Genomic DNA, 27,080 nt, shown 5'->3' on the forward strand with positions numbered 1-27,080 from the left:
ATAAAATTATTGTCATGTGCACAGTTACTAAATTTGTTCATGTGTTTTTTATTAGATTTAATGGATTAGAAGTTGAGAAATTGAAATATTTGTGTTATATTTGAATTGAGATGAATTTTTTTGTTGAACGTGTTTTTTCAATACTAATTTAACACAATCATTATCAAAATGGGGTATATTATGATAACTTTATAAGTTAAGAGGACAACTTGTCAAAATTAAAAGTTTAGACAATAAATTGTTAAAACCATACAAATTTATTAGATAAACATGTAAAATATCTTATTTTAAAAAGTCACTTTTATCTTTAAGATTTTTTCTCTAAAAACGTTTCAAAATTAGGAATTACTATTTGGATCATGAGTTATAATGAGAAATCTGAGTTATAATATACAACTCTCATATCGATTGATAATTGCGTTACTTCTTTAGGCCTCGTTCATTTCACCGATTTGAGTTTTACTACAGTAAAAAGCTTTCAGAAACAATCACATCTAACTTTTTTGCTACAGTAAAAAGCTCTCACATAATCAAATCTCAACTCAAATTAAAAACACGAATCAGCGAATTAAAGGAGACCTTAATTTACCACATAGTTTTTTAAGTTTTCTTAATTTTTTTTTATTGACATCAACGATTAACGACATCTAGAGTTAGAATTTCTTTAGCTTTAATTTTTTTTGAAAAACAATTTATAACTATAAGATAGGAAAAAATTATTGCATTGCTTCTTTAACTCTTAACTATCCAATTAAATAAATTAAATACAACGTAATAATTCAACGAAATTTAATAAAAATACAACAGTTAAAAACCATATTATACCATTAGAGTAATCTTTCCAATCTAACAGCTGACACTTCTTTTCTACATTTAATAATGGACATGAACATAAAAAACACTTATGACATGTTTACCTATGCGTAATCGGAATGGACATGAATCAGAGTGGATAGGATTCAGAATGAGAAATCAGAGTCAGAATAAATTATTTATTTAGTGACAGAATTGGAATCGGAGTCACTCCAAATCTCATTCATGCGTTTACTTACACCTAAAATTTAGAATGAATTAATATAAAAGTACTAATATACCCTTTAAGTCAATTTTATATTTTTAATTTAAAAAATAAATTGTGTACTTATTATTTTAAAATTAATTGTAATTAAAATATTTAGAGTCCGTTTGGTACCTAAATTTGTTCCCTGATTCGAATCATGGTTCGTGGTTCGCTACAGTATTTTTTCTTACAAAAAATACACGTAAATAAAAAATGATTATAATCACATGATTTGAATCCATGAACCAAACATCACATTAGTATAATAATAGAGTAATAAAATAATAAATATAAATTCTACAATTATTTAAACATATAAAAATAAATTTTCAAAATTTAAATAAAATAAATAAAAATAAAAAATAGTGCTAAAAATTAAAATATATTATTAGTTTATTAAACAAAATAAAATACATTTTTATTATATTAAAGAACAATAATTAACCTAGTATTATAATATTAGGTAAATAAAATAATAAATATAGGTTGTACTTATTATTTTTTAAATTTATTTTAAATTTTAAATTTATAAATAAATTAGGTATATGATAATAATTTAATATTAATATTAGAAATGAGAGTCTCATTCCTAAGAGGGGCATGAGAGTATAAATCTTATTCTTAAATTTTAAATTTGAGTAAAGCCCACAAATCATACTCAATTCTAAAATAAAAGAAAGTAAATAAACATAAATTTACTCACATTACCCATTCTTCAATCCTAATAAATAAACAATAGAATTTCCCGAAAGACCCTAAAAGATAATCCGCTAAAATGCCAAAAGGGTAAGCATTTTGAAGGAGAGGAATATCTTGGACTGTGAGTGCAAAGTTGACAATAATAAAATTTAAAAAAAAAATAACTTGGGTCCTACGTGAAATTTTGCACCTTATTATTTATTAGAATAATTTACACTGATAGTCTTTAAACTGTTAAATAAGTGACATTTTGATCTCTATTTTTTTAATTTTAATGGAACCATCTCAAAACTCTTAAAATGTTGACAATTAAGGGGATGTTTGGTACCTAGATTCGTTCCCTGATTCGAATCATGGTTTGTGGTTCGCTACAGTATTTTCTCTCACAAAAAATACACGTAAATTGAAAATAATTCTAATCCATGAACCAAACGTCTCCTAAGTCTTTTCCGTCAATTTTTGGACGGAACAATTAACGTCACCGTAAAGTGCACTATATGCAGTCGAAAATACTAAAACACCCCTGTTGAAATTTTTTAATTCAAATTTTTCGGTAAATAATAAATCATTGTTATTTTACTAAATTATCCTTTTTTTTAATCACATGCCGTACATGTCATTCATTCTGTCAAAAAGTTAACGAGAATTGACGGGAAGGGCTTAATTGCAAATGTTTTGAGAATTTAGAGATGATTTTATAAAAATTAAAAAAATAAAGGGTAAAGTGTCACTTATCAAAGAGTTTAAGGATCATCAGTGTAAATTACCCATTTTATTATTATTACTAATACTATCCCCCTTCCTTCACTCGTTCATGTCTGAACAGTTTTTGCTTATCTCAGCTGTAAGAAACAAGCTCTCTCTTTCTCTCTCTCTCTAAACATTTAGAAAGAAAAAAAAAAAAGAAAATCCTCTCACGCAAACAAGGGAAGAAAAGGAAAACCAAATTTTCGCAAAGAAAAACAAAAATCATGTCTTCCCCAAGCAAACGCAGAGAGATGGACCTGATGAAACTGTTAATCCTCTTAACTTGATTGTCTTGTTCAGCTCAGATTTTTCTGGATGTTTTCTTTTGATTATATTGTTTTTTCTTTTCTTTTTTTGGTCAGGATGATGAGTGATTACAAGGTGGAGATGATCAACGATGGCATGCAAGAATTCTATGTAGATTTCCATGGACCCAGTGACAGTAAATCCTTATGTACCCATGTCTTTATTTTCCATTTCCAGTGCTTCTGCAAATAATTTCTTAGTTTTCTTGACATGGTTTCTCTGTTGAGTCTTCTTGATTTTAGCTATTTTGATAATATATGTTATTAGATGCTCTGGATTTTTAGCTCAGAACTTGCAATTTAGCAAAGTATATATTTACCTTTTCATATGTTTTTTTTTTAATTATTCGAAGTTTTGTTCCGAAAGAATAACTAGTTTTCGGCTGGCCTTTTGATTTGATATTGCATTTTCTGAGGTTATTTAGTCCAAATCTGAAGGACCCTTTTCCTCTAGAAATACTCTCACCAAACTTTTCTCTTTTTTCTTTTTCATTTTTTTTTTTGGCCCTTAAATTAATTTTCCTGACACCATGCTGGGCTTTTCTTTCTTTTTTTTTTTTTTCGGTGGTGAAGGTCCTTATCATGGAGGTGTATGGAGGATAAGAGTTGAACTCCCAGATGCTTATCCCTATAAATCTCCTTCAATAGGATTTGTCAATAAGATCTACCACCCAAATGTTGATGAGATGTGAGTATTAAATCTTAATATCTTTTTCCTTTTTTTCCTCTCTGAAATGGGAAGTTTTCCACAAAAAGGAATAGTTTGCAATTCTAATTATATTTGGGTGCAAATCTAATTTCAGGTCAGGTTCTGTTTGTTTGGATGTTATCAATCAGACTTGGAGTCCCATGTTTGGTAAATAAATGTTTACATTTTCTTGTCTTAAAATTTAGTCTGAAGCTCTTTTCTTGATTTTACATTTTAGAGTTGAGAGTTATTGGTCTTATTTGTGTACATTCATGTTTTGAAGATCTGGTAAATGTGTTTGAAGTCTTCCTGCCGCAACTTCTTCTCTATCCCAACCCATCAGACCCTCTGAATGGAGAAGCTGCGGCTCTGATGATGCGCGATCGAGCTGCTTATGAACAAAGAGTTAAAGGTATTGATCCTTTACCAAAGTCCTAGTTTATTCATTATGCATAGTCTCAGTAAACTCGTAGCCAAAAAGTATCAAATTTCTCTTGAACATTTCCATACTTTTCTACTTTCTCTTTACCCTTTATTCTCTAATTTCAGTAAGTTTCTAACTTCATGTTATTGATAGTTTGTAATACATGTTTGTTGTGGGCAACTAGTGAATGACATATTGGTGTTAAGAAATGAAATTATACATTCTGCTGCTTTTATGGACATAAACTGGCGAAGTTTAATCTCTTTATAAACTTGAGTATGAATTTAGACTCAAATTGTATGATGCCTTCTCGTTTTGAATCTATAAATGCAGATCAAGAGAGGTTAGACATTGAGTGCAGACCTAGGATATAGGATCCTTCTTGAATTATTCTGTCCTATACATTCCTTTGTTTCTTTGAAAGGAGAAGTCATTTCAAACAAATTAACTAGTTTATAACTTATTTAGAGTAAACTCTTGACAAAAACGTGAAAAGGTTTGTTATGGAAGTGCTTATACTTTCAAACTGGGAAGGTGTCTTGACAATAATGTGATGTTGTCAATTTGTATGGTTCGGTTTAACCGAGTCCAATCCTGTAACCATGTTGCTAGCTTTGGCCCTTCTGGTTACAACTCCAATGTATTTTCTCAGAAGCAGCATTTAATTTTGGCAATAAGATATTATGATTTAGGTTGGTGGTGCAATAGGGCAGGTCTGTATTTGTTTATTACGTTCCTGGGATTATGCTACGTGTTTTTGGATAATTGTCAATGTCCTAACTTGAGTTATTCTTTTGTAAGTTTGTAATATGTTTGAAATGCAGAACATGTCATTGAAAAAATTATATATCTTTTGAAAACAAAATCACTTCATTGGTTTAAAGAAAGCATAATTCCATATGGTGGCATCATAGAAGTTATGAACTGAAAATCATGTTCATGAACAAAATACGCTGGATTGCTTCATCTTCAAGTGTTCCTTAAGAATCCTATTAATGTGTCGTTTTTTGCTTGGCATCCTCCACAACTTCGAACATAGTTTAGCTAGTTGCTTGTGTTGACCTTATCATCCAGAATACCGTGAGAAGTACGCCAAACCAGAAGACATAGGAGCCACGGCAAAGGACAAATCAAGTGATGAGGAACTGAGCGAAGATGAATCAGATTCTGGCGATGAGCAAGTCGTAGGCCAAGCAGATCCCTAGAGATGTTCCTGCGATCAGTCCTCTGTAAACTCTCTATCTGTACATGATGTTTTAGCTGTCTCAAAATTCATCCCCAACTCCAACAAAGACTGTATATTGGATGGGGAAAGAATTTCCCCAGCCTTCATTTCCCTTCCATTCTTGTAAATAATGTATTGTTGGTTTCATGTTGCTATCTTTGGTATGCTTAATCAATTGGACTCCAGCAGATAAATCCTGCTTTTCTGTAGGAATATTTTACGCGAACTTTTAGATAAACAAGCCTCCATTTTGGCACGTCATGATAAATTGCATGTGTATTAACTAATTATAGCATAAAATGGATTTCACCATGGTGTGCCAACTGAATACTTTTGGCATTACGGTTGGCCGAGGCTTTTCTTGTTAAGGCAGGAAAAGTCATCTCATATAGTGAAAGCTTGAATCAAAGTATCAACTTATCATTTTGAAACGCTTATTGTAAACTTGTTAGCAAAGTATCTTTACATTTTCTTGGAGGGGGACTTCTACTGTAGGGCACCCCATCTCACGCATCAAATGCCCAGTTTTTTTTTTTTTTTTTTTTTTTTTTTTTTTTTTTTTTTTTTTGAAAAAGGGGATTGTTGGTGTCATTTGAACCCTTATTCCCTTCCTCATTTTGGAAATCTCGGGTCTACCAATTAAACGAAAAGAACCTAATTCATTTCTAGTCAAATGGAAGGATTTAATTTTCACTCGTAACATCGCACATTCAACATTAAACAAAAAGCTAGACAGGAATTGGATATTGTGAGATGATTCTTTAATACATTCTTACTTTTGCACTCATCAATGGATAGTTCTTATATACTTATAATATAGAGTTGGATAATGTAAGAGGATTCTTTAAACATTACAGTTATATCGTTGTGCTTAGTGTTTATAAATGCTGCTTAATTTAAAATTTAGAAAATTAAAAAGTATCCCATCAGTTTAAGCTAAACTCATGTTTTTCCCATTTTTTTATAATAAAAAAGTATTTATAGTGTTTTTGAAATTGTCCCGAAATATCAACAATCAAAATCTTGAAAATTAATAACTAAGATTAAATTTAGAGAGAAAATTAAGAATTTCAATAAAATATATCTATTTGAAAAAATTCTAAAATTCGTTAAGTCAGATTAGTTTAGCCTCAAATAGGATCTTTCATGCTCACTTTCAACACATATTTGATCATATTTAGGGCCCGTTCACTTCGCTGATTCGAGTTTAGAATTCAAGTTTTTATACAGTAAAAAACTCTCACAAACAATCACATCTAACTTTTTTACTACAGTAAAAAGTTCTCACATAAAGTCACATCTCAACTCGAATTCTAAACTCGAATCAGCGAAGTGAACGGGGCCTTAGAGTTTTCAAATTGGTTCGGCCCCACACCAGAGCCTACTCCATAGACGTCTGAACACATTGGTGCTTTTTTATATTTAATTTTAAGTTTTAATTTGTTAAAAAATAAATAATTAATGGCTGCAATGATATCTAAATAATAATTATTGAGAATGCTTTTTGTATATCACAAATTTTTACCAGTTAAAGGGATTTTACTTTTTTGAAAGATGAAGGGGATAATTCTGAAATAGTCTTATATGTACTTGTTGGATTAATAAAATATAGGGACAAAAGTTAAATTTGGCTAAAACTTGGGGGCATTTTTTGAGTTTTGTTTTTAAATCTTATGGCTGCAGTCCAGTGACCTTATAAATGGGGTGTCGTATTTTAGAATTCCCTTGAAGGAAAAAACTTCACATTTTTTTTAACCAGAAATTCACCTTCAAAGCATTTCAAAAAAGATTATTTCTTCTCTTGTTGGTTGTTTTAACTTTTTCTTTTTTGTGGAAGCAAAAAGTACAGTTTGGGAGAAAGAAAATGGTGTCCATCATATGTCAGTAAACTTTGTGCCTACTTGTGTACAGTTCATACGTGTTTATTTATACATGTAAGTTTGAAACCTTTCGTTCTAGTTCTTGTTAAGTGAAAATCCACTGATCCTCGGGTCTTTCTATGGTGCATCCATGACACCGAATTGATTTACAAATCACAAGTCTATCGTAACTTTTACAACTTTAACATAAGTTTGTAAGTTCTGACATAATTCACATATTAACATATTCCTTGAAAATTCACGATTCCGTCGTAACTTAACTAACACAAACATTCGAAGTTTACAAGTTATAGCTAGAATTCACCAGTTATTGAGTTTCCGGCACGGTACCAAGAATTTCTCTCGGCACCATAAAAATTCCCCCACTCCTCAACGTGAAAATTGTGCATCTGGTAGCTTAAAAACGCACTACATTCCTCATAAAGTCTACGGGCATTATTTTCATCAACTAGTAAACGTGCGTTTACGAGGACGTACTAAGTTTGACATTAGAAAATAAAAAAATCCTTGGAACTTCATAATTCTAGCATTAAAATACGCAACCATTCATGACCAATAACAGGTGCAAATATGCACTACACAACTTTGAGTCTAATCATTAACCAGTCATTTTTGGTGATTTGAATAACAGCACTCTCCCAGGAAAAACAGACGATTTCACCAACCCTAAAAATTAAAGTTTAGTCCAATTTCCAACTCACCCCAAACTTGATTGGACATTTGTTCGGTGTTCCTTAAAATAAAAAATTAAATAACAACAAAAAGGAGTAAATGTTGAGCAATTAAAAAGGAAAAAAATAATAATAAATAAAAAAAAAGGCAGGATAAAGGTTTTGAAAAAACTATAAAATCTTACAGATAAATATAAAGCACATCTATACAAAAGGTTTCCTTCTTATAAAAGACGCCCGGCGAGGCACAGATTCAATTATAAGGCCAAGAATTCCATGGAAGGAGAAGGGCACTTGTAACCTACAAGGGGTGGAAAAATAGAGGACCTACAGTTATTAACAGTATTGGCTAATTGTAGTTGAGCCAAGAAGGGCCCAACAATAATGAACTCAGCATCTGATCTGAACTCAAAAAGAAGTGATAAATTCTTCCATTACATCAGTATTCTATCCTTTCAGAAGGTCATAGATGGCTTGGCCTCCTCTTCCCAGAATCTGTCCTCAACCTCTTTACAGGGTTTGCCCAACCAACACTGGACCCTCCACTGCCGTTTGCGGGTTGAGCAGACTGGTTAGCCCACCCTTGAGAATGAGGGGTGGATTGTTGTGTTAGTCTCGTGTCCCTGGCGACGGAACCAGGACCTGGGCTTTTTATACCTCGAGCCATACTGGGGGGTGAAATGGGGCCGGCTGGTCCAGTCCTCGCCTTCCCCACAGACTTTTCCCTATCTTTTCTCTTCTTCTTGCAAATAACAAGATCCCCAGGATGAGTTAGACGCGGAGAATCATCCTGCTGATATTGCTCCCTGCTGTTGCCGCTTCCACTTCCATGTCTTGATTCCTTTTGCAGTGGGCCTCTCACCCTAACCGTCTCTTCACTACTGTACATCGGTCCCCGCTGCTGCGGCTTCTGCAAGGGGCTTGGCTCGGCTTCCACCTCGTTTACCATCTTCTGTCTCTTGGTTTGAGCAGCAGGGGCCATCCTTGGGGATGGAGCAGTGGTAGAAACTGGGCCAGAAAAGGAGAGTGCACTTCTGGCTTCTCGAAATTCTGTATCTGGAAATGCAATTTTCAAGATATCGAAGAACAAATCATGTACTTTCCTGGCCTCAGATCTCACCTGTGGAAAAATGGTGACATCATCAGCCCCTCATTATATCCCTGATATATAAGACCAGAAAACACCCTGGTTCTAAACGAGGCCTTTTGACGAGGATCATTCTAAAAGATAAAAGTAGAAAATTAGGCAAAAGAACTGTCCTGAATTTTACTGCAGCTTTCGAGGCAAAATGGCTTTAAATCTAAGTATCAAATTTTGAATTGTTATTTCAAGGCGTTAGCCAGCATTTGCATTTCTCATAAGCACTCACACAAGTTTTCTAGTCTTTCAAAAAAAAAAAAAAATCATCCACCTCAAGAAAAGATGTAAACAGAATGAACTAGTATGGTCATCCAGTGATAAAAAGCGGTAGAGTGTTAAACAGCATTACCTCATGTGAAAATGAGTAGTAATTCATTGCACTTCTTAACATAGCCTGCACATCAAATATCAGCTCCATAACTCCATTATACTCTAACCTCTCTATGCGCTGTTCGATCTTTCGTAAATCCAAAATATTGCTCCCAGATCCACCTGTGTAACCAGAATTTTCAATCCGCTTCCACAAATCCGTAAGCAAGGGAACAATTTGAGATCCTTCCTTATCTATTCGCCTTTGGAGCTTGATTATTACACTCTTGCACTGCATTCAGAAACTTACAGGTAAGTTCCTATAGAAGGGAAACAGAAAGATCAAACTAAACAGAAGCAACACTCATAGGCCAATTATTCCTATGCTCATATCCAACTAATACACCATGAAATAGTACTTAGATGTGCATGTGCGTGACATTCTCCCTCTATGCGCAGCTGAAAGTAGACATCTTACTCCTGTCACAATCAAGGACATTGCAGAAATGTGACAAAGTATACAGTGCATACCCTTCTTTGGACGATGTCAGACATCTTTGTGCCAAAAGCTGAGGTGCCAGTAGAATGTACAACTTTCCCCTCCCAATTGTCCCTAGGATGCTCACTAGCATCATCTGCAGAAGCAGACATGCTATTCAATCTGCTGCTAGATTTTGGCGAAGCATGCAACTTTGACGTATTAGCTACTCTCCGTGAAGGCAGATTCCGTCTACCTTTCGTTGAGGAATCATTCTGCTCATGCCTATAAGAACTGGAATCTCCATACAATTTCATTTCAGGGTCTCCTCTTAACTGCGCTTGATATTTATGGTCCACCTGGAATGGCAACAGTGATGTATCTCCCCGTTGGATAGATGATGTCTCGTTGCTAGATTTGTCTTCTGGCCTTTCCACATTGTGACGGGGACGAATGCGAAGACTGCGTTTCCTTTTTATTTTCGGTTGTAAGACCTGTTCATCTTCAGCCTCTTCACGGTCATGAATCCAACTTCCAGATTGCTGATGATCCATGTGAGAATCTCCGGACACAGCAATTTCCCCTTCCTCTAGTTCATCTGGCTGGAAATTATATAATAACAAAAATAAAAAATTAACCCACTTAGTACGAGCAAAAATTAACAGAACATCAAGAGATAATGACAAGTCGCATACCAGTCTTTTAGAAACAGAACCTGGCCTACCATCTAAGGCCGACAGAGACCCAAATTTCTGAGAAGAAACTGGAGACACTATCCGAGTCAATCGTCGGCTGTCTGAGGATGATCCAGAGGAACCAGCTTCTTCTGGTACATGGTTATTCCTAATAATTTCTGAAGCCCGAGGATACTCGTATGTACCATCACATGCTGGGCCATCTTCTTCTGCTTGGTCTTTATTAACTTGTGGTGCCCCAACAGCGCCACTGAATTCATCATCTTCGTATTCTCCTATCTCTCCCTCTTCTTCATGCATAGAATATCCATTTCTCTCATCAGAACTTGCTTCCGAGTATTCTCCATTTTCATCATCTAATTCCTTGTAATTAGGATGCTTCTTTCCCTTGGGCCGCCCCCTTCTTCTTTCAGGTTTAGGAGACGAATCAGAACCCATTTCACTAGATTCCACTCCAATATTACCACCAAGTAACATCTTCTTCAATGGTCTTTTTGATAAAGCAGCAATGGTGGAATTTACTTCTTTTGTACCAGCTCGAAGCCATTTAGGTACCTGCTCATAGATTGACATCTCCTCAATCCAATCTAGTTCTTCATCCATTTGATCAAACAATTCAACTTCTTCTTCACTTCTTGCAATCATGCGATTAACCTCCTGCAAGGATGGAACATCATGGACAGTTTCTTGATATCTCTCCTCGTCATGCAATAATGTCTCTAATGTCACGCGTCTCTCTTCGTGTGTAGTCCTCTGGTCAAAGCGCCCAGCATTTATAACCTCATCAGCCATGTCAATCTTATATTGTTGAATGTTGTTTCTGATGAGGCTCTCAATAGATCCCATGTATCGATCTTTACCAGCAAGGTCATCCTCTGAATCAACTGTACCTCCACTTCTCAGTTCATCTTCTTTCTGATGGCTGGATATTTTGTCAACAACTGCTTCCATATAAATAACTTTAACTTCTCTTTTCTGTCCAATACGGTGGGCTCTAGCTACTGCCTGTTCCTCATTTTTAGGGTTCGGATCAGGATCATAAATGACAACTGTATCAGCGGACTGAAGATTTAGCCCACGACCAGCTGCACGGATACTAAGCAAGAAGATGAAGCAATCTGAATTAGGGCTATTAAAGTCAACAATGGCTGATTCACGATCCTCTAAACTAGTTGTTCCGTCAATTCGCCTATAGATAAGTCGCCGCCACTGCAAGTATTCCTCCAATATATCAAGGAGTTTTGTCATGGTACTGAAAAGAAGTACACGATGCCCCGTTCTCTGAAGTTTGATGAGGATTCTATCTAGAATCCACAGTTTACCACAAGATCTTACAAGGAAATCCTTTGATAAGTCACTGAAATATGGATAATTGAGCAAAGGATGGTTACAAGTTTTACGCAGCTCCATACACCTGTTATTCAAGGTCTTATAAACCCTAGCCTGGTAAAGTGAATTTTTTTGAACCCTGAGCTTCTCATCTTCCGGGTCAATTCGGAGAGTACCAGTAGATTTGATCCAATCATAAATGGCACTCTGTATAGCTGACATTCTACATCTTAGAACTATGGACACCTGTGATCCAGAATTGCTAGTGAGAATGAATTATAAGCCATGTAAAGCACGTACAAATAAAGGGCCAAGGCAACAGCATACCTTTGGTGGAAGTGAACCCTCAACATCTTCAACACGTCGTCTGAGCATAAATGGCTCTAAAATTTGGTGGAGTCGGTGGATGATGATAACTTTCTTTTCAGTCTCTAGCCAGTCATCTTCTGCATTCTGCATAGGAGCTTCTTTTTGGAACGGCTGTGAGAACCAATCATGAAATGCCTTCTTATTGTCAAAAACTTCAGGAAGAAGTAGATTCAAAAGTGACCATAATTCCTTCAAATCATTCTGCAATTGTAAAATCAATCCAGCTCAACTCAAGAATCTGGATAAAATTATTCAAGAGAAAATGTGAAATGAAAGGTCCCACAGCAGAAGGAAGAAAATGAAAATACAACTATAATTATGGATCATCCTTTGAAAAAAAAAATCCTAAGTTCAGACGATTGAAACACCGAACAAATGACTCTTCTAATCACCAAGTATTTTTTCCATTAAAAAAACTAAATTAAAATAGCAAATAATTTTAGGGAAAAAAAAGACAGCTAAAGCCCCCACTAATGTTTCAGATTAAAGAACCGTTCATATCCTACTCCACGTGCATATCAGTGTGTGTGTTTGTGGGCTTGTATTTACAGTAACCTAATAATGATATTACTATGGTTGCACAAAGCCAATTCTCGAAAGCCACGAATTAGTTAAGCTCGTGCAAAGAAATAACAACGTACATAGCTTGAACCCATACAATTTTGTCAAGGCGTGTTGTAATTATATGTCAAATGAGTATTATAGGAACCTGTAATGGCGTCCCTGTGAGAAGCAGGCGCCTATGGCAACGATATCTATCAAGATCACGCGCTAGAACTGATTCCCTGTCCTTCATCCTTTGTGCCTCATCAATTATAATGTATTTCCAATCTATCTTGGAAAGTTTAGAGCGATCATACATGATGAACTCATAGGTTGTCACAAGGACATTGAACTTCATGGCACAGACCTCCTAATCAAGAATAAAGAAATGTAAACAAAATAAGTTGGAAAATCAATGGAAAACAAAAGCATAAATAAAAAAAATATAAAAACAAAAACAAAAACAAAAAAAAAAAAATGCATATGTCTCACTTGAGAAAACAATTTTGACCGTTGATCCTTTCCACCAACATAATATATGCAAGAGACAGATGGCAACCAAGTATGCAACTCACTCTGCAAAATGAGCTCAGATAGGCATGTTACGGGAAAATCATTATCAAAATCAACAGAAAATAAACTAACCTTCTGCGTTCAAGGAAAAAATAAAGAAAAAGAAACCAACCTTCCAATTTACTAAAACAGCATTTGGAACAATTATGAGATGCGGCCCATAATTCCCTTTGAATTCCATTAAGTATGCAATCAAAGCCATTACCTGCAACAGAAAGTTCTAAATCACTTGACTATAACAGAATACTTGCATAGGGAACTGGAGCACCAAAAAACCAACTCTTTTATATGTTGACAGTCTTTTGTGACAATTGGAGAGCGGACCATAAAGACTAGCTTTCTCTCTCTCTCTCTCTCTCTTTTTCCGTTTTTGCTGAATAACCAAAAAAAAAAAAAAAAAAAAAAAAAAAAAAAAAAAAAAAGAGACCCCTCGAGTAGCTCGATTCCAACAAAAAGCCACCTGTACAGTTTTTCCAAGACCCATTTCATCAGCTAAGATTCCATTTAACTTGTTGTTATACAACGAAAGCATCCATTGCAACCCAACCTACACAATAAAGCCAATAACAGTTAAAGGGCTAGCTCGCTTGAAAGCCCTCCAAAAGGAAAAAATGCTACTGGAAAATAGTGAACACAAAGTAGTGGGCCCAAAATGAAACAACTACTAAAAATGGTAACATACAAGTTGATAGTCTCTTAAAGTTCCAGCTCGCAACATGGAGGGTTGCCTTGCGACTCTTTCATTCACAGCATGTGCAAGACTATAATACCTGGTAACAAATGTGAAAAATGAGAAACAATTAAAAAAGCTAAATACAAAATTAAATCGCATAAGCATATACGCAAGTACATAACAAAGAATGCTAAAAAACAAAGAAATTAAATCCAAAAACCAGGCGGATCTTGGATACACAGCCAGTATGAACCTCTATACCACAAAACCAACTACCCCACGTTTGATATTACTGAGGACATTTTCCACAAAGTAACCCGCTTACTTGTTAACGGATGAGCTATCCTTTGGTGCATTCATTTCCATAAAACGATTTCGTATCATCACTTCCTCCCCAGCACAAGCTGCTGCTGCTCTAACTTCTTCTTCCGATAGACCCTTTTGTCAAAAAACAGTTAATTAGATGAATTAGTGAGAAAAAACACGGGACGGGGCATGAAAAATGAGAAATGGGAAAAACCAAAAGTGAAAATCAGCAAAGAGGTTGGAAGAAGAGGAAAAGAGGAAGAAAAATAATGAGACAAATATGCAAAGCGTACCTGAAGTCGTGCAGCAGCTGCAGCAGCATTTGCTGCCTCCTCCACCTCCTGCTGATTCTTGGCAGCAGTTATTTTACCTCCCAGTTTGTAAAGATATTCTTCTGTCTGAGTCAAGAATGATGAGAGAACTGCATATCTCTCCGCAGCATCACCTTTAATGTTGGTCTGCTGTTCAAGTAACATCTCCCTATACCTTTCCACATCATTATTCTTCAATGCTTCCATCCTTTTGTTCCGATCGTCATCCTTTCTTTTTGAGAATTCCCTCAACATCTTCTCGTGATACTTTGCGACTCCCCTATTTCGGGCAGTCCGTGCATCACGAATGCCCCAGTGAGCCTCAAGAAGCTTCTTACGCCAGAGAAAGATGGATTTCAGTTGCTTATCTCTCAAGGCTTTTTGAGAAGCCTGTACTTGCCTAGAAAGATCCATGCGCTGACGCTCACAGAGCCGAACAAACTTCCTATACGGCCTATCGGGCATAGCCATTATCTCCTGCTGCTGTTGATCAATTTCATCCCTCAAGCGTGCCTGTAAATCTAAAAGTCGGAGCTTCTTCTCTTCGATTTGCAACCGCAATACAAGATCTGGCCTAATCCTTTTTCTCTCCAAATTTACCGCCAGTAAACCACCAATCTTCTTTATATTTTCTGTTCTCTTCTTGTTAAGCACCTCTGCACCTTCCTCAAAAAGAAGATCTTTGACATCATATGCCAATGTTAAATTGTTATTATTATTAATCAGTCCAGGGCCCAAGGAGTCATGTTTCCTAGTAAAGAAAGGGAAATCAAATAGTGGTCCATGATACTTTCTGGTCAGACCAATATCTTTTGGCTGGGATGGTGCAGTGCTCGGTTGTGCAGTGCTCGGTTGTGCAGGCTTTTTAACTTGCATTGCATCAGATGCAGGAACCTGAGGTGCAATGGTCTTTCCCCTATCTATTGAATCACTACGAACAGGAGCTTTTGGAATAGCCCTTTCAACTTCAGGGTCTGTCTTGACAGATACACTAGTAGGACGCTGGTCGTCTTTTCCTGAAGAAATGACTGGTGCGGGTTCCTTCGTCACAGCTGGCGTACCTTGCATGTGAACAGCTGATGCACTTGCTTTCTCATCCCTTGTGGAAACTTCTTGCTTTGCAATGTTTTGCCCACTAACTGATGCAACCACCTGTGCATCTTTGTCACTGGACTCAACATGTCTAGCACGGTCAGCTACAACCTTCCCAGCAGATTTATCCTGAATGTTTCCACCTCCAGGAAGAAATTGCTGCTGCAGCTGCACCTCAAGGGGAGGCGGCACAATAGCCCGAAGAAGTTCTTGTGGGAGAGTACCTTCTCCTTTCTGTCAAATAACAAAAAAGAAAATACAAATCATCTCAATAATTGAAAGGTAGCAACAGTTTAAAAATTAAAAGGTAATATATTATTTAGTTTATCAGGGAGGATGGAAAAAAATATATTTACAAACCTTCAATCGCCTAAATGCTAGAATTTGAGCTTTGAGAACGTGCAATTGCTGTTTGGTGAACCCGTTCTGCTGTTGAGACATCTGAGTAGCTGGTCCACCTTGTGACAGAACTTGACTGCCCGAGGCCCTCTCATTCATAGCAACAGGAGCTTGTGGGGAAGATCGACTCAATGGCCTAAGGTATTGCAGTTGCATATTTTCCGTGCTGCTCAATGAATTTTTCGCATGAAAAGATTGATCCACACCCTGGCTCATGTTTGCAGGTGACTGCAAAGGATGCATTGGAGGCATTCCGTTCCCAGCTACAGCTGTCTGTCTAATAGGCGTTGGGTTTTCTCTTCCATGAGCAGGAAACTGCTGCATCGCAATGTTGTTACTATTGTTAATACTACCAGCATTTGAAGTAGAACCAAAAGGGCCAGATGAAACCACTTGCTTTGCTTTTGCTGACCCCGACTGCCCAGATACATCACTTGATGAATTAGCACGTGGTGAATTCTCACTTGCAACTTGTGGAGAAGTAACCTGCTGCTTTGTCACCGGGATGGGTGTTGGTTGTGCACCCACATTGCTTTCATTTGCTTTTTGCTGTCCAGCCATCCTAGCTTGTACAAGTGGGATGAGCTGCGCCATCAAATTGGCGTTTCCTGGCAATGAAAGATCAATGTTGTGCTCAAGTGCCCATGCCTGCACTGCCTGCAGCTGAGCCATTGCGATCTGGTTGCTTGTCATGTTTTGTATGTTTTGCTGAGATTGTGGCACCTGCATGGGCCTTATGATATTTCCTGGCATTAATTGTCCAATGACTGCTGGCTGAGCCAACAGCTTAGGCTCACTCCGCTGGTCAGAGGCCACTGGCTGCCCTTGCTCCATCTGCTTTTCTCCGCGAGCAAAATGCTCAGACGAATTTTTGGATGATGATGCATGTGCTTGGTTAGCCGCTTGAATGGACATGAGTTCTTGCATTTTCATATTTCCCATTCGTGGGTCCTGATCCTTGCCCGACGGAGGGCCTAACAATCCCATTTTAGCCTGCTGTTGGGGTTGCATGACCATAGATGACTTCTGTTGAGCAGCCTGAAAAGCATACTGAAGATAAGCTTGGTGGACTGGATTCAGTACCTGCTGGTCAGGCCCTTGGCTCCTATTCTGACCCTCCAGAGAGGAACCATGTTGTTGTGCCAAGTCAAAGAATTTCCTTGATTGTTGAGGCAGCGGCATCATACCGGGAGATGAAAAATTGCCCACTCCCAAAACTCCCTGGAGACCGCCACCTTGATATGCTAGAAGATGTTCATTACCTTCAGGTTTTCTTAGTAATTGTTGTTGTAATGGCTGCATGAACAGAAAATTGTACTATAAGAGCCTTAGTCATCAGGAAAAGAAGATACAACTATTTGGGGAAAAAAATTGCCATTGTCATCCTCATTTTTAATTCCGATTGAATAAAGACAATGCAGAAGATATGCCCAAATATGTCGTTGGAAACAAACCAAAACGCCTGAAATCAGACACTGATTTAAACAAAAAAAAAAACCCCTGATTTAGATTTCTATTAGAAACGAGCTCCTGCAGTATGAATAGAATAAAAATTATTAATTTATAACTAAACATCCTACACAAAAAAGACAAGACATCATCCATTATCCAAGTTAGATAAATGCATAATTACTTCTAATCACATTTCTGGAAGTTATGATATACTCCTCAATGTTAGTGTAATATCAGACTCAACACGGCTTCTTGGGAAAGTCCATAAGAAAATGGGAGCAAAGGAAGACAATATTCATGGAAACTGAATCAACAGGACTATACACAGTCACGCACATAATGGGAAAAAGGATGGAGGTTAAAAGCATTTCTAAGAAACAAGAAACAAGACAAATCACAAAACCATGAGAGTACATGGACTTCAATTCACCATATTAACACAACCAAAGGGTCATGGGCAAAGCTATGAAGAATCTCACAAAGTGCAATTCTTAAACTTAAATCATCAATAAAGGCCGAGAAATCCAAGTCATTTCGCTCTGTTCTCAGCTATCGATAACTACCATACTTCAGCAAATGAACACGAAAATCCCATTTCGCCATAACCCAAACAAAGCCGAGTAAACAAACACAATCGATGAATGGACCTGAACTTTTTCAGCAGATTCCAAATTAAACTCAATAAAAATCCTAAATGAGATGGAAATAATCACCACCAAAGGCTAAGATTTTTAACGTCAACTTCAGATACAGAAGAATACAGCAAAAGACAGAATCCTTAAGCAGACCCCACATTTTTGTGATTGAACTGAACCGTTCTTTATCCAACTGAGCACGGTTGATGACCTTATTATGGCTATCCGATTAGTTATCATTAAGGCAATGTCTACTTTGTCTCCTCGGTTAACTAAAAACTTACTCTTCCAAGAAATTAATCAGGAACCAACTAATTAATAACTAACTAACTAAACGTCCAAACGACACAATCCAAACGTATTAATTGCAAAAAAAAAACTCTAGTTGGTACATTTGCAAAGAAATAATTAGAAATGCGAAAACTTTCATCTTTCAGCTTCAACCCCACAAATGACGCATTCCCACGTCCCAATTTAACGGAATTCCACTGAACCAAAAGAAAATCACATTACCTGCCTAGACTGCTGCTGCTGCTGAATTGAGTCGAAGCCCAAGTGCGGCGTCGACACGGCGGACGACGACGAAGACGGCGAGGCAGCCGACGACGTCGATGCCGCCCGCCCCACCGGACCTCCCGGATTCCGGCTGGGTCCTCCTCCACCACCACCACCAGATTGCATGCCCAATTGCACTGGAATACAATACAGACCTACCCAGAAGCCGAAATCCCAGAAAAATACAAAAGAACCTCCGATAAGAGAAAAATTGGGGGCGAAATGAAAAAGTTAGAATACACCCAAAAAGCCCAAAACCCAAGAAAACTAGAAAAATCCCTCCAACTTTCGACAAAAACCTTGTCTGGGCCCTCCGATCGCAACGTTCAAAAACCCCCCCGCAACAGCCCTCGAAGATTTTCTCTCTCTACACCAATTTTCTCTCTCTAAAAAAAGCGCGATTTTCGGAACGGGCATGGACGATGACGATGGTGGATCTCTGGAGCGAGCTGACAAGCCGAGTTGACGGGCAGGAAATTGGCGATTCCACTCACTCTCTCCTGGAGGGTTTTTCGCACGCGATTCGCAAATTTTCTCAGTCAAACCCTAGGCCTTTTTTTTTCTCTCTCTCTCTCTCTCTCTCTAATTTTTCTCTGTTCTTTTTTTTTTCATTTCCCTAATTTTTAATTTCTTTTGAGGGTAACTTTTTTTTTTTCTCTCTCTCTCTTTTTCTTTTTTTTATTTTTTTTTATTTTTTTATTTTATTTTTTTTCTTTTTCCTCTCTCGCTCAGGTTGAGGAACATGTGGGGGTCGCTTTATGGCTTTATGCAGCTAACAATGAGGCTGATTCCGGTGCCTACGGTTAGATTTTTTACATTAAGTTTACAGTTACTAAATCGGCCCCAGAATCCACAGTAATTACGGTTCGAGCCATGGGTTTTTAATTATTTTATTCAATATTTTTTTTCCTTAAGAAAGTTGTCGTTTTGTTTTTGTCAGGTAAAGGCTACGATCAAGCTTACCTGCCAAAAACGGAAACAGACTCCTCCAATAGCAATATGAAACGTGTCCCACATGAATTTGTCGTTTTTTTTCATTCCTTTTTTGTTGTGAGCAAAATAAATAACGATGTTTTTACATTGACAAAATTAATAATAATAACGTTGTTTTTACATTGACAATATTAATAATAGTAACGTTGTTTTTGCTGTGAGATAAAATAATAATAATTAACTTTATTCGTTGAGATTATTACCTTCCATTTTCATTATTGGAGTCGCCAAAGATGGACTCTTTTTTAAACCATGAATGATTGGGTATGAATCTCAGGTGAGAAAGGATCTAAAAAATTGAGGCATCGTTCGTTTCGCTAATTCGAGTTTTGTTACAGTAAAAAGTTATCACAAACAGTCACATCTAACTTTTTTACTACAGTAAAAAGCTCTCACATAAAATCACATCTCAACTCAAATTCTAAACTCGAATCAGCGAAACGAACGAGGTCTGAATGTATTGTAATTATATTGGCAGAGTGTTTGTTCTAGAGTAGTAGGCTACCAATGCGAACTTTGTAATGTTGTAATAGGTGAATCGTAACTGCTGATCTTTTAAGTTGTGAGATGCATCTAAATTGAATACCATTTCCAATTAAAACAACTCATATTCATTAGGTGAGTTGGTCTTTTATCTACGATAAAATAATTTTTTAAAAAAAGTTTTTTTACGGTGGAGCAAGATACTTCACTCCACTAGTGAAAACTGTAGGATTAATTTTTTGAGTGGAGAAATTTTGTGTAGTGCACTGTAAAATTTTAATATGGACATGCACGGATTTAATCATTAAAAAATAAATATAACGATTAAAAATAATTGTTCATACCGGTAGAGTAAAATAACATGTTCCACCGTAAAATAATGGATGAATAGAAAGTTATTTAATTACTATATTGTTATTTTCACCATTTGATACTACACACTTTGAAAGATAAAATAGTCTTTTTAAAACTTTAAAGGGTGGATTGCATAAATCCTCTCATTAAAAGATGCAAAATGATGAATTTGAAAAGAGAGAGTTTCATTTCACCTCTCACTTCTCTCTAAACAATAGGTTGAGGTCTCGTTCATTTCACCGATTCGAGTTTTCAGTTTTAAGTTTCTACAGTAAAAAGCTTTCAGAAAATGTCACATCTAACTTTTTCTGCTACAGTGAAAAGCTCTCAAAAAATACCACATTTTAGTTCGAATTGAAAACTCAAATTCGCGAAGTGAACGAGGCCTGAGACTCTCTTTTCATCCCCCTCTCTCTCCATCCATCCTGTTAAACATACTCTGAGCAAACATGTATCTACTCGAAAAGGAATCGTTTAATTTGTAAGTGTTGTCGGAAAATTTGTTTGATTGTGGTATGGCCACTCTTTTTCAACCGTGATACTTCTTGTGAACAACAACAACAAAAAAGAAAAAAAAAAAGAGAGAACAAAATTTTATCATAAGAATTAATAAAAATAGGTACATGTGATGAAAAAACAAAATATAGAGCCGAATTAACAATAAAGTAAAAAAAAAAAAAACATGAAAAAAAGATTAGATAAGAAATAAGTAAAAAAAAGTATAAAAGATTAAATATATAAACAAAAATAAAAATTAAAGTATTTTTTTTAAGCTTCGAGTAAGAAAAACAACAGACAACAACTAAATAAAAGTATAAGAAATGAATGGCATAAATGAAAATAAAATTAAATAATTTTTTCTTAAACTATAAGTAAAAAAAAATAATAGATATAAATAAGTAAACCGTATAAAAGATGAAAGATATAAATGAAAATAAAGATTAAACTATTTTTTCTTAAACTCTAAGTAGAAGAAAAAAATAGATAATAACAAGTAAAAAGTATAAAAAAAAATAAAGATATAAATGAAAATAAAAATTAAACCCTTTTTTTCTTAAGCTTTAATAGAAAATATATATAACAAGTAAGTTAAAGTACAAATGATGAAGTGCATAAACGGAATAAAAATTGATCGGCAACAGCTAGTTTCATCACAACTCGCATGTGTCAGTGCAATAGGATATGAATTTGACTATTATATTTATTGCATATGAAAGAAATAATTTTATGATGCAATCAAATAAATTTTCACTCATCGCCATACTCTATTAATAGTTTAAAAGATAATTTTTAACTTTTTTGATTAAGAGTGGTGTTATGTGAGGTTTTAGTCTGAAAAATGATAAAAATGATCATTTTATCATGTAATATAAAAATATTATTTAATTTGACCCCCTTTTCTTAATTCTAATTAAGAGGAAATAGTAGACGCATGAATAAAAGCTCATATTACATTATTTATCTTAACATATAGACCGCAATGCCTATTTTGATGAGATGAGTCTTATGGGTTCGGAAGTCACCTTCAGCTTTTAATACAAACTATTTCATTTGACCACTTTTTCTTAAACCTCAAGTAAGAGAAAACAATAGATAAAAAGTAAGTAAAAAGTATAAAAATGTGAATGACATAAATAGAAACTAAAATTAAACGACTTTTGTTAAACTCTAAGTAAGAGAAAAAAAATAAATAATAAGTAAGTAAAACGTACAAAAAGTGAAGAGTATAAATAAAAATTAAATCATTTTTTCTCAAGCTCTAAGTAAAAGAAAATAGTTTATAACAAATACATGAGAAATATAAAAGATGAAAGGTATAAATGAAAATACAAATTAAACCGCTTTTTTTTTAAACTATAAGTAAAAAAAAAAGAGTAAATAATAAGTAAGTAAAAGGTACAAAAAGTAAATAGCTTAAATGAAAACAAAACTTAAACCATTTTTTTAAGCTCTAATTAAGAAAAAAGAGGAAGCATGAACGGAAAAAAGGTCGACAGTTGTTTGCTCCATCCCATTTTTATTATATAATTATAATTAGACTCTTTACCGTGAAATAATATACACACAAATATATAGGCAAGTGAAATTTGATATTCAAACTTAGGACTTTAGTCTTGAATATTGATATTGAATATTGGATGTAGGTTTGAAATTGTTGGAAAATGACTTATAAAACTCATTATTATGAAAGACCATTTCCAGGTTTGATTTTAACTGGGACTCGTGTCACATGTTTAACTCCATAAGAAAATTAAAATGAAATATTTATATGCATCATTTTAATATTTATATGCTTAAAATGATGCATAAAAAAATAAGACGGGTCACAAGAAGTTGATCGACTAGTCAAAATTATTACACAAGAATTATACTTATTAGAGTTATTTATTTTCATTTGTTAGTAAGAGTATAATAGTTTTTGATTAATTTAATCGTAACTGAATAATTAAAATGTAATGCCGTTTTTGTTGAGTTTACTTGAGAAAACAATTCAACTGTTTTTTTAATTAGAAAAAAATGCATCAATAGTATATTTTATAGATGCTAATAAAGTAAATATCATAAACTTAACTAAAAATTATAGCTCGTTTGGTTGTAGGATTCGTTATCTGATTCGAATCATGGTTCATGGTTCACTATAGTATTTTTTCTCATAAAAAACACACGTAAATAAAAAATAATTCTAATCTCATAGTTCTAATCCATAAACTAAACGGGCTATTAATAAATATCATAATTACAATAAATCCATATTTATTATACCATAAAATACTAAAATTACCCTTACTGAAAATTACCTATTCATAAAACCGCGATTAGAAACCCACAAAACATCAATCTCTCTCCTCACTATGCATGGCTTTCTCAATTCGATCCCATCTCTCTCTCTCTCTCTCTCTCTCTCTCTCTCTCTCTCTCCCCCCCTTCCCATCTGTTAGCCGTTAATCACGAACTCCATTGTGAACTGCATCAACTAAGATAGAGAACCAGAGAACATGGTCGTGCACTTTCGAAAAAAAATTTAATGCAGTGAAATGGGATTTTAATTTTTTTTATTTAAAAAAAAAAAAAAAACAAGATACGACTAATGTTTCTATAAAATGAACTGAAATAATAGTTCCTACCTATTTGGCAAAGACAAATCCAATAACTCCTTCACAGCTTTCTCAACCACTCGATCTTCCTAGCTATATATAACTCTTCCCAGAATCAACTGGTGTGTTGGCACTAGTGAATTCTCTTATTCAATTCTGATCCTTGCAACCTTTCTTGGTTATGGTTTACTTTTCTCTAATGGTCAAAGAATAGGAACCATAGTGTATAGATGCCAAAAAGAATCCGCCTCCGAAAAGGTTTATAAAGGTATTTATACTGCAAGGCAAAACAAACAAATTCCACCCCTCACCCCCTAACCCTATAGCAGTTGGGGCACACCTAAGCCATGTGGGGCTTGGGTGTGTGATGCAACACTCACGGCGAGTTTGTCACGTGTCAGCTTTTTACTGCATGCTCTTCGATCACAGTCAAACTTTTATACACAACTAAGACATTATTTTGGAATTAAAATTGATTATAAATATGTAAACAAAAAACAAATAATTTATTTTAACAATTAAAACAAATAAATAATGCATAGTATTTACCTTAACAAGTAAAATAAATATTTTATGTGCAATTCATATTGTCACATAAAATATACATGACACAAGCCTAAGACCACTTAGTCTAATGACACTAAGGGTTTAACAAGGATGAAATTTTGAGGGAGATTACGGGTTCAATCTCGTGTTGTATGAAAACAAGCAATCTAATACTCTGGGCACTATTTGTGTGCACGTTTTTCATGCGGTGGAGAAAATTTCATTAAATTTTTTCTTGAGAACATACAGAGCTAGCAAAACTTGGTGTTAACAATTACTGCAATCGTTATTGCGCGGTAAGTGTTGGTGCCTCTTGTAGGACTTGGTATAGTAATGCTGGCTGATAAGCTTGGTTTCCTTCTCCAGTTAGAGATAAGATATTTAGACTTTTGTTGCTTCTTCAACACGCAACGCCTACATCCATTATGGCTGGTGCTTTGGCCAATTTAAGAGGCTGTGGAAATGAGGCAGTTGCTGTCTCGTTTTGGGTTTCTGTGTTTTCTATGGATCGGTGAATATCACTCTACCTCAAATTCTCTTCGAAATTATTAGGGGAAAAAAAAGACAGCATAAAAGACAAAATTGAATTTATATATTTTTCTTAATTATTAAAGGAAATTATGGTAAAATAAAGGATGTTGGTAAAAATGTCAATAACAAAAATATAAGTGTGTCTATTTATATTTCATTGAGATTTAAATGGATAGGCTTACACATTTAAATGTATATGCATTCATGAAGCTTGCTGCTTTTATTGTTCTAAACAACAAAGTACTTTGTTTTCAAAGATCCAGCCTTTCGATACGTACGTATCTTATTCTGCATTGAAATGACCTGAGAATTTTGTCCATAAATATATTAAAAAAAAAAAAAAAAAAAAAAAAACTCTAACAGGGACCTAGTTTATATGCGCCAAACAAAGCCTCTAAAATTTCTTAATTTTTAAGAATATGTTGGAATGATCAATGGCCTATTATTCGTTTCATGAATAAACATATGATCATAGAATCTATGTCGTTTAGAGCTGTATTCCTATTTGCGCATATCTTTGTTAAATGGGATACAAATCATAAGTTATCAGAACTTGACGTGAACGTAAAAGGACGGACTCTATTTATTTTCTTTTCTCGTCATGTTCTTCAGTATAAAATAAGTAAGAGTGCAGTTCAAAGACATGCCAAGAAAAACAGTTGATAACAAACGCAACTTCGCTGACAAGCGCATATATTATCTATTTCCAAACTTCTTTCTGGAAGCAAAATCACAGACAACAATAAAAATACCAAAGAAGTATAACATCTCCTCAGAGGACTTTGTATCATCCTAGACATAACAATAATCTCAATACTATCCGCCGTGCAAGGTTGAAATAAATACCACCACATCGTTCTCTTCGAGCGTGGTATTGAGTAGGCCACTCAGCTCCCAATCACAATCATTCACAAGGACTAGAACACCAGGTCTCCTGCAAGAGAGATGAAAGTCTCAGTGTATTCTAGAAAAAAAGAGGGGGAAATGTAATTCTATGGTCATAGCCAATTACTCAAGTAAAACAGAATTTATTTTCATTATCAATTATCAAACAACTTCATTTCGTGATATATTTTTTCACGACATTTAGACAAATTCTACTTCAAATTACCCCTTTAAACAGATTATAACTTACACAGTATCCCCTTTCATGAACATTTCAGGCCTCTCCTTGATCAAATTGGTACGCACCCAAGTAAGCAAATCTTTCATAGTTAACTAAGAAGAAGAAAACTTATTTTTAGTATGCCAACAATAATAGTAAAGACAATAAATCAGCTCCATGCTGTCCACTCGAGCTTGAACAATAAAAGTTTACCTTTTCTACTCCCTTTTGTTGCTCGACGTTGACTTTATGAATCTTTACAGAGTCACAAAGGAGTTCTAAACCTCCACTGCATTGAAGAAATAGCATTGCGGTGAGGTCCAAAGGGCAACAATTGCAACACATCAAACACGATCATGAGTAGCCGCATAATAAGTGTTAGATGGAAGGCAAACTACCAGATGATACAACTTACAAGAATATATAACTTAGACAGAAAAAGAAATCTTTTTTTTTTTTTTCATTGTTGCTTAAAAAAGAAAAATAAACAACGCACGAATTACCATTTAGAGAATTTACGGCAGGGCATATATTATATACCCTACTAGGACGATATAGTTACCATCAGATCTTCATCAAGTTTCCTTAAATTATCATACAATTTTTAACCTGATATGATTATTACATGATCTGACATGCATTTTTTTCATACCCAAGCACTAAATCCTCATTGCCATTTACCAAGAACAAAGCCTAGTCAACTTGAAAATGGACTAAAAAAAGACATTGTATTGAACTGTTGGTACATACTTTATGAGAAATCAAACAATAGGGATGAATGTGTTGTGGTTTCATGAATTTCACAGAAGTCTTCATATAAAGAAACTGGACACGATTCAAGAGGTTCAAATGTTTCAAGTTTTATACTCCAGAACAAGACAAAGGAAGCAATTCACTCTGTAACTTCAGAGTATTGCAATTCGCAATTTTTTATCACTAAAATCCCATTTCAGTTTCCAATCCTTCAAAATTCCACAATTCAAACAAGTTTAAGTTTACAAAAAAAAAAAAGAATAAGGAAGAATTCGAATTTCTAGGGCAATTGACGATCAGGTGCTCATAAACTCAAACACAATGGATAAAACTCACAAATACACGGGAAAGAAAAAAAAAGTGAGTCTTGAGAATTGAACAATCTAACTGGTTATAAGATTTCTACAAAGTTTAAAGAAACATTTTAATTACCCGAATTCAAGAGTGAGTTGCATATTCCTTAATCCGCAGTGTTTCGGTTTGTGGTTGGTCGACGGAGGCGAGAGAGAGATCAGAGGCAGCGAGGGAGAGAGGGTTGGCGACGGCGGCTGTCTAAGAAGAACTGAAGAAGCAAGAGGAGGGGGGAAGAGGGGCAGCTGTCGGAGACGAGAAAGGTGGGGACAGGATTTTTTTTTAGGGAAGGTATTTTTCATTTTGTACG

The 27,080-nt window shown here is 35.2% G+C and overlaps 3 protein-coding genes across 5 annotated transcripts; 1 reads left to right on the forward strand and 2 right to left on the reverse strand.

Annotated features, from left to right (window-relative positions):
* The first annotated feature begins 2,587 nt into the window (after positions 1–2,587).
* Positions 2,588–5,411, forward strand: LOC21395608 (ubiquitin-conjugating enzyme E2 5). 3 transcript variants are annotated; one of them, XM_024168271.1, is made up of 6 exons: positions 2,588–2,774; positions 2,869–2,960; positions 3,385–3,499; positions 3,615–3,667; positions 3,783–3,911; positions 4,998–5,411. In XM_024168271.1, exons 1-6 carry the CDS (start codon positions 2,731–2,733, stop codon positions 5,126–5,128), a joined length of 564 nt encoding a protein of 187 aa, XP_024024039.1. In that variant the 5' UTR covers positions 2,588–2,730; the 3' UTR covers positions 5,129–5,411. The 3 variants fall into 3 exon arrangements, with proteins under 3 accessions (XP_024024039.1, XP_010087938.1, XP_024024042.1); XM_010089636.2 differs by having other exon boundaries at positions 2,869–2,948; positions 4,998–5,410; XM_024168274.1 differs by having other exon boundaries at positions 4,968–5,080.
* A 2,448-nt stretch (positions 5,412–7,859) lies between these two features.
* LOC21395609 (ATP-dependent helicase BRM) lies at positions 7,860–19,147 on the reverse strand. The gene is made up of 14 exons (XM_010089637.2): positions 18,518–19,147; positions 15,879–17,213; positions 14,409–15,752; positions 14,135–14,247; positions 13,819–13,906; positions 13,597–13,683; positions 13,249–13,341; positions 13,056–13,139; positions 12,730–12,933; positions 11,979–12,221; positions 10,323–11,897; positions 9,681–10,229; positions 9,190–9,441; positions 7,860–8,819 (listed from the first exon to the last, which is right to left on the reverse strand). The coding sequence occupies exons 1-14, from the start codon at positions 18,683–18,685 to the stop codon at positions 8,163–8,165; spliced, it is 6,792 nt and encodes a 2,263-aa protein (XP_010087939.1). The 5' UTR covers positions 18,686–19,147; the 3' UTR covers positions 7,860–8,162.
* A 6,073-nt stretch (positions 19,148–25,220) lies between these two features.
* Positions 25,221–27,080, reverse strand: LOC21395610 (ubiquitin-related modifier 1 homolog 2). Its single transcript, XM_010089638.2, has 4 exons — positions 26,852–27,080; positions 25,880–25,955; positions 25,697–25,779; positions 25,221–25,495 (listed from the first exon to the last, which is right to left on the reverse strand). The coding sequence occupies exons 1-4, from the start codon at positions 27,070–27,072 to the stop codon at positions 25,378–25,380; spliced, it is 498 nt and encodes a 165-aa protein (XP_010087940.2). The 5' UTR covers positions 27,073–27,080; the 3' UTR covers positions 25,221–25,377.

This window comes from Morus notabilis, unplaced genomic scaffold (assembly GCF_000414095.1).
Source record: "Morus notabilis unplaced genomic scaffold, ASM41409v2 Scaffold577, whole genome shotgun sequence".
NCBI lineage: Eukaryota > Viridiplantae > Streptophyta > Magnoliopsida > Rosales > Moraceae > Morus > Morus notabilis.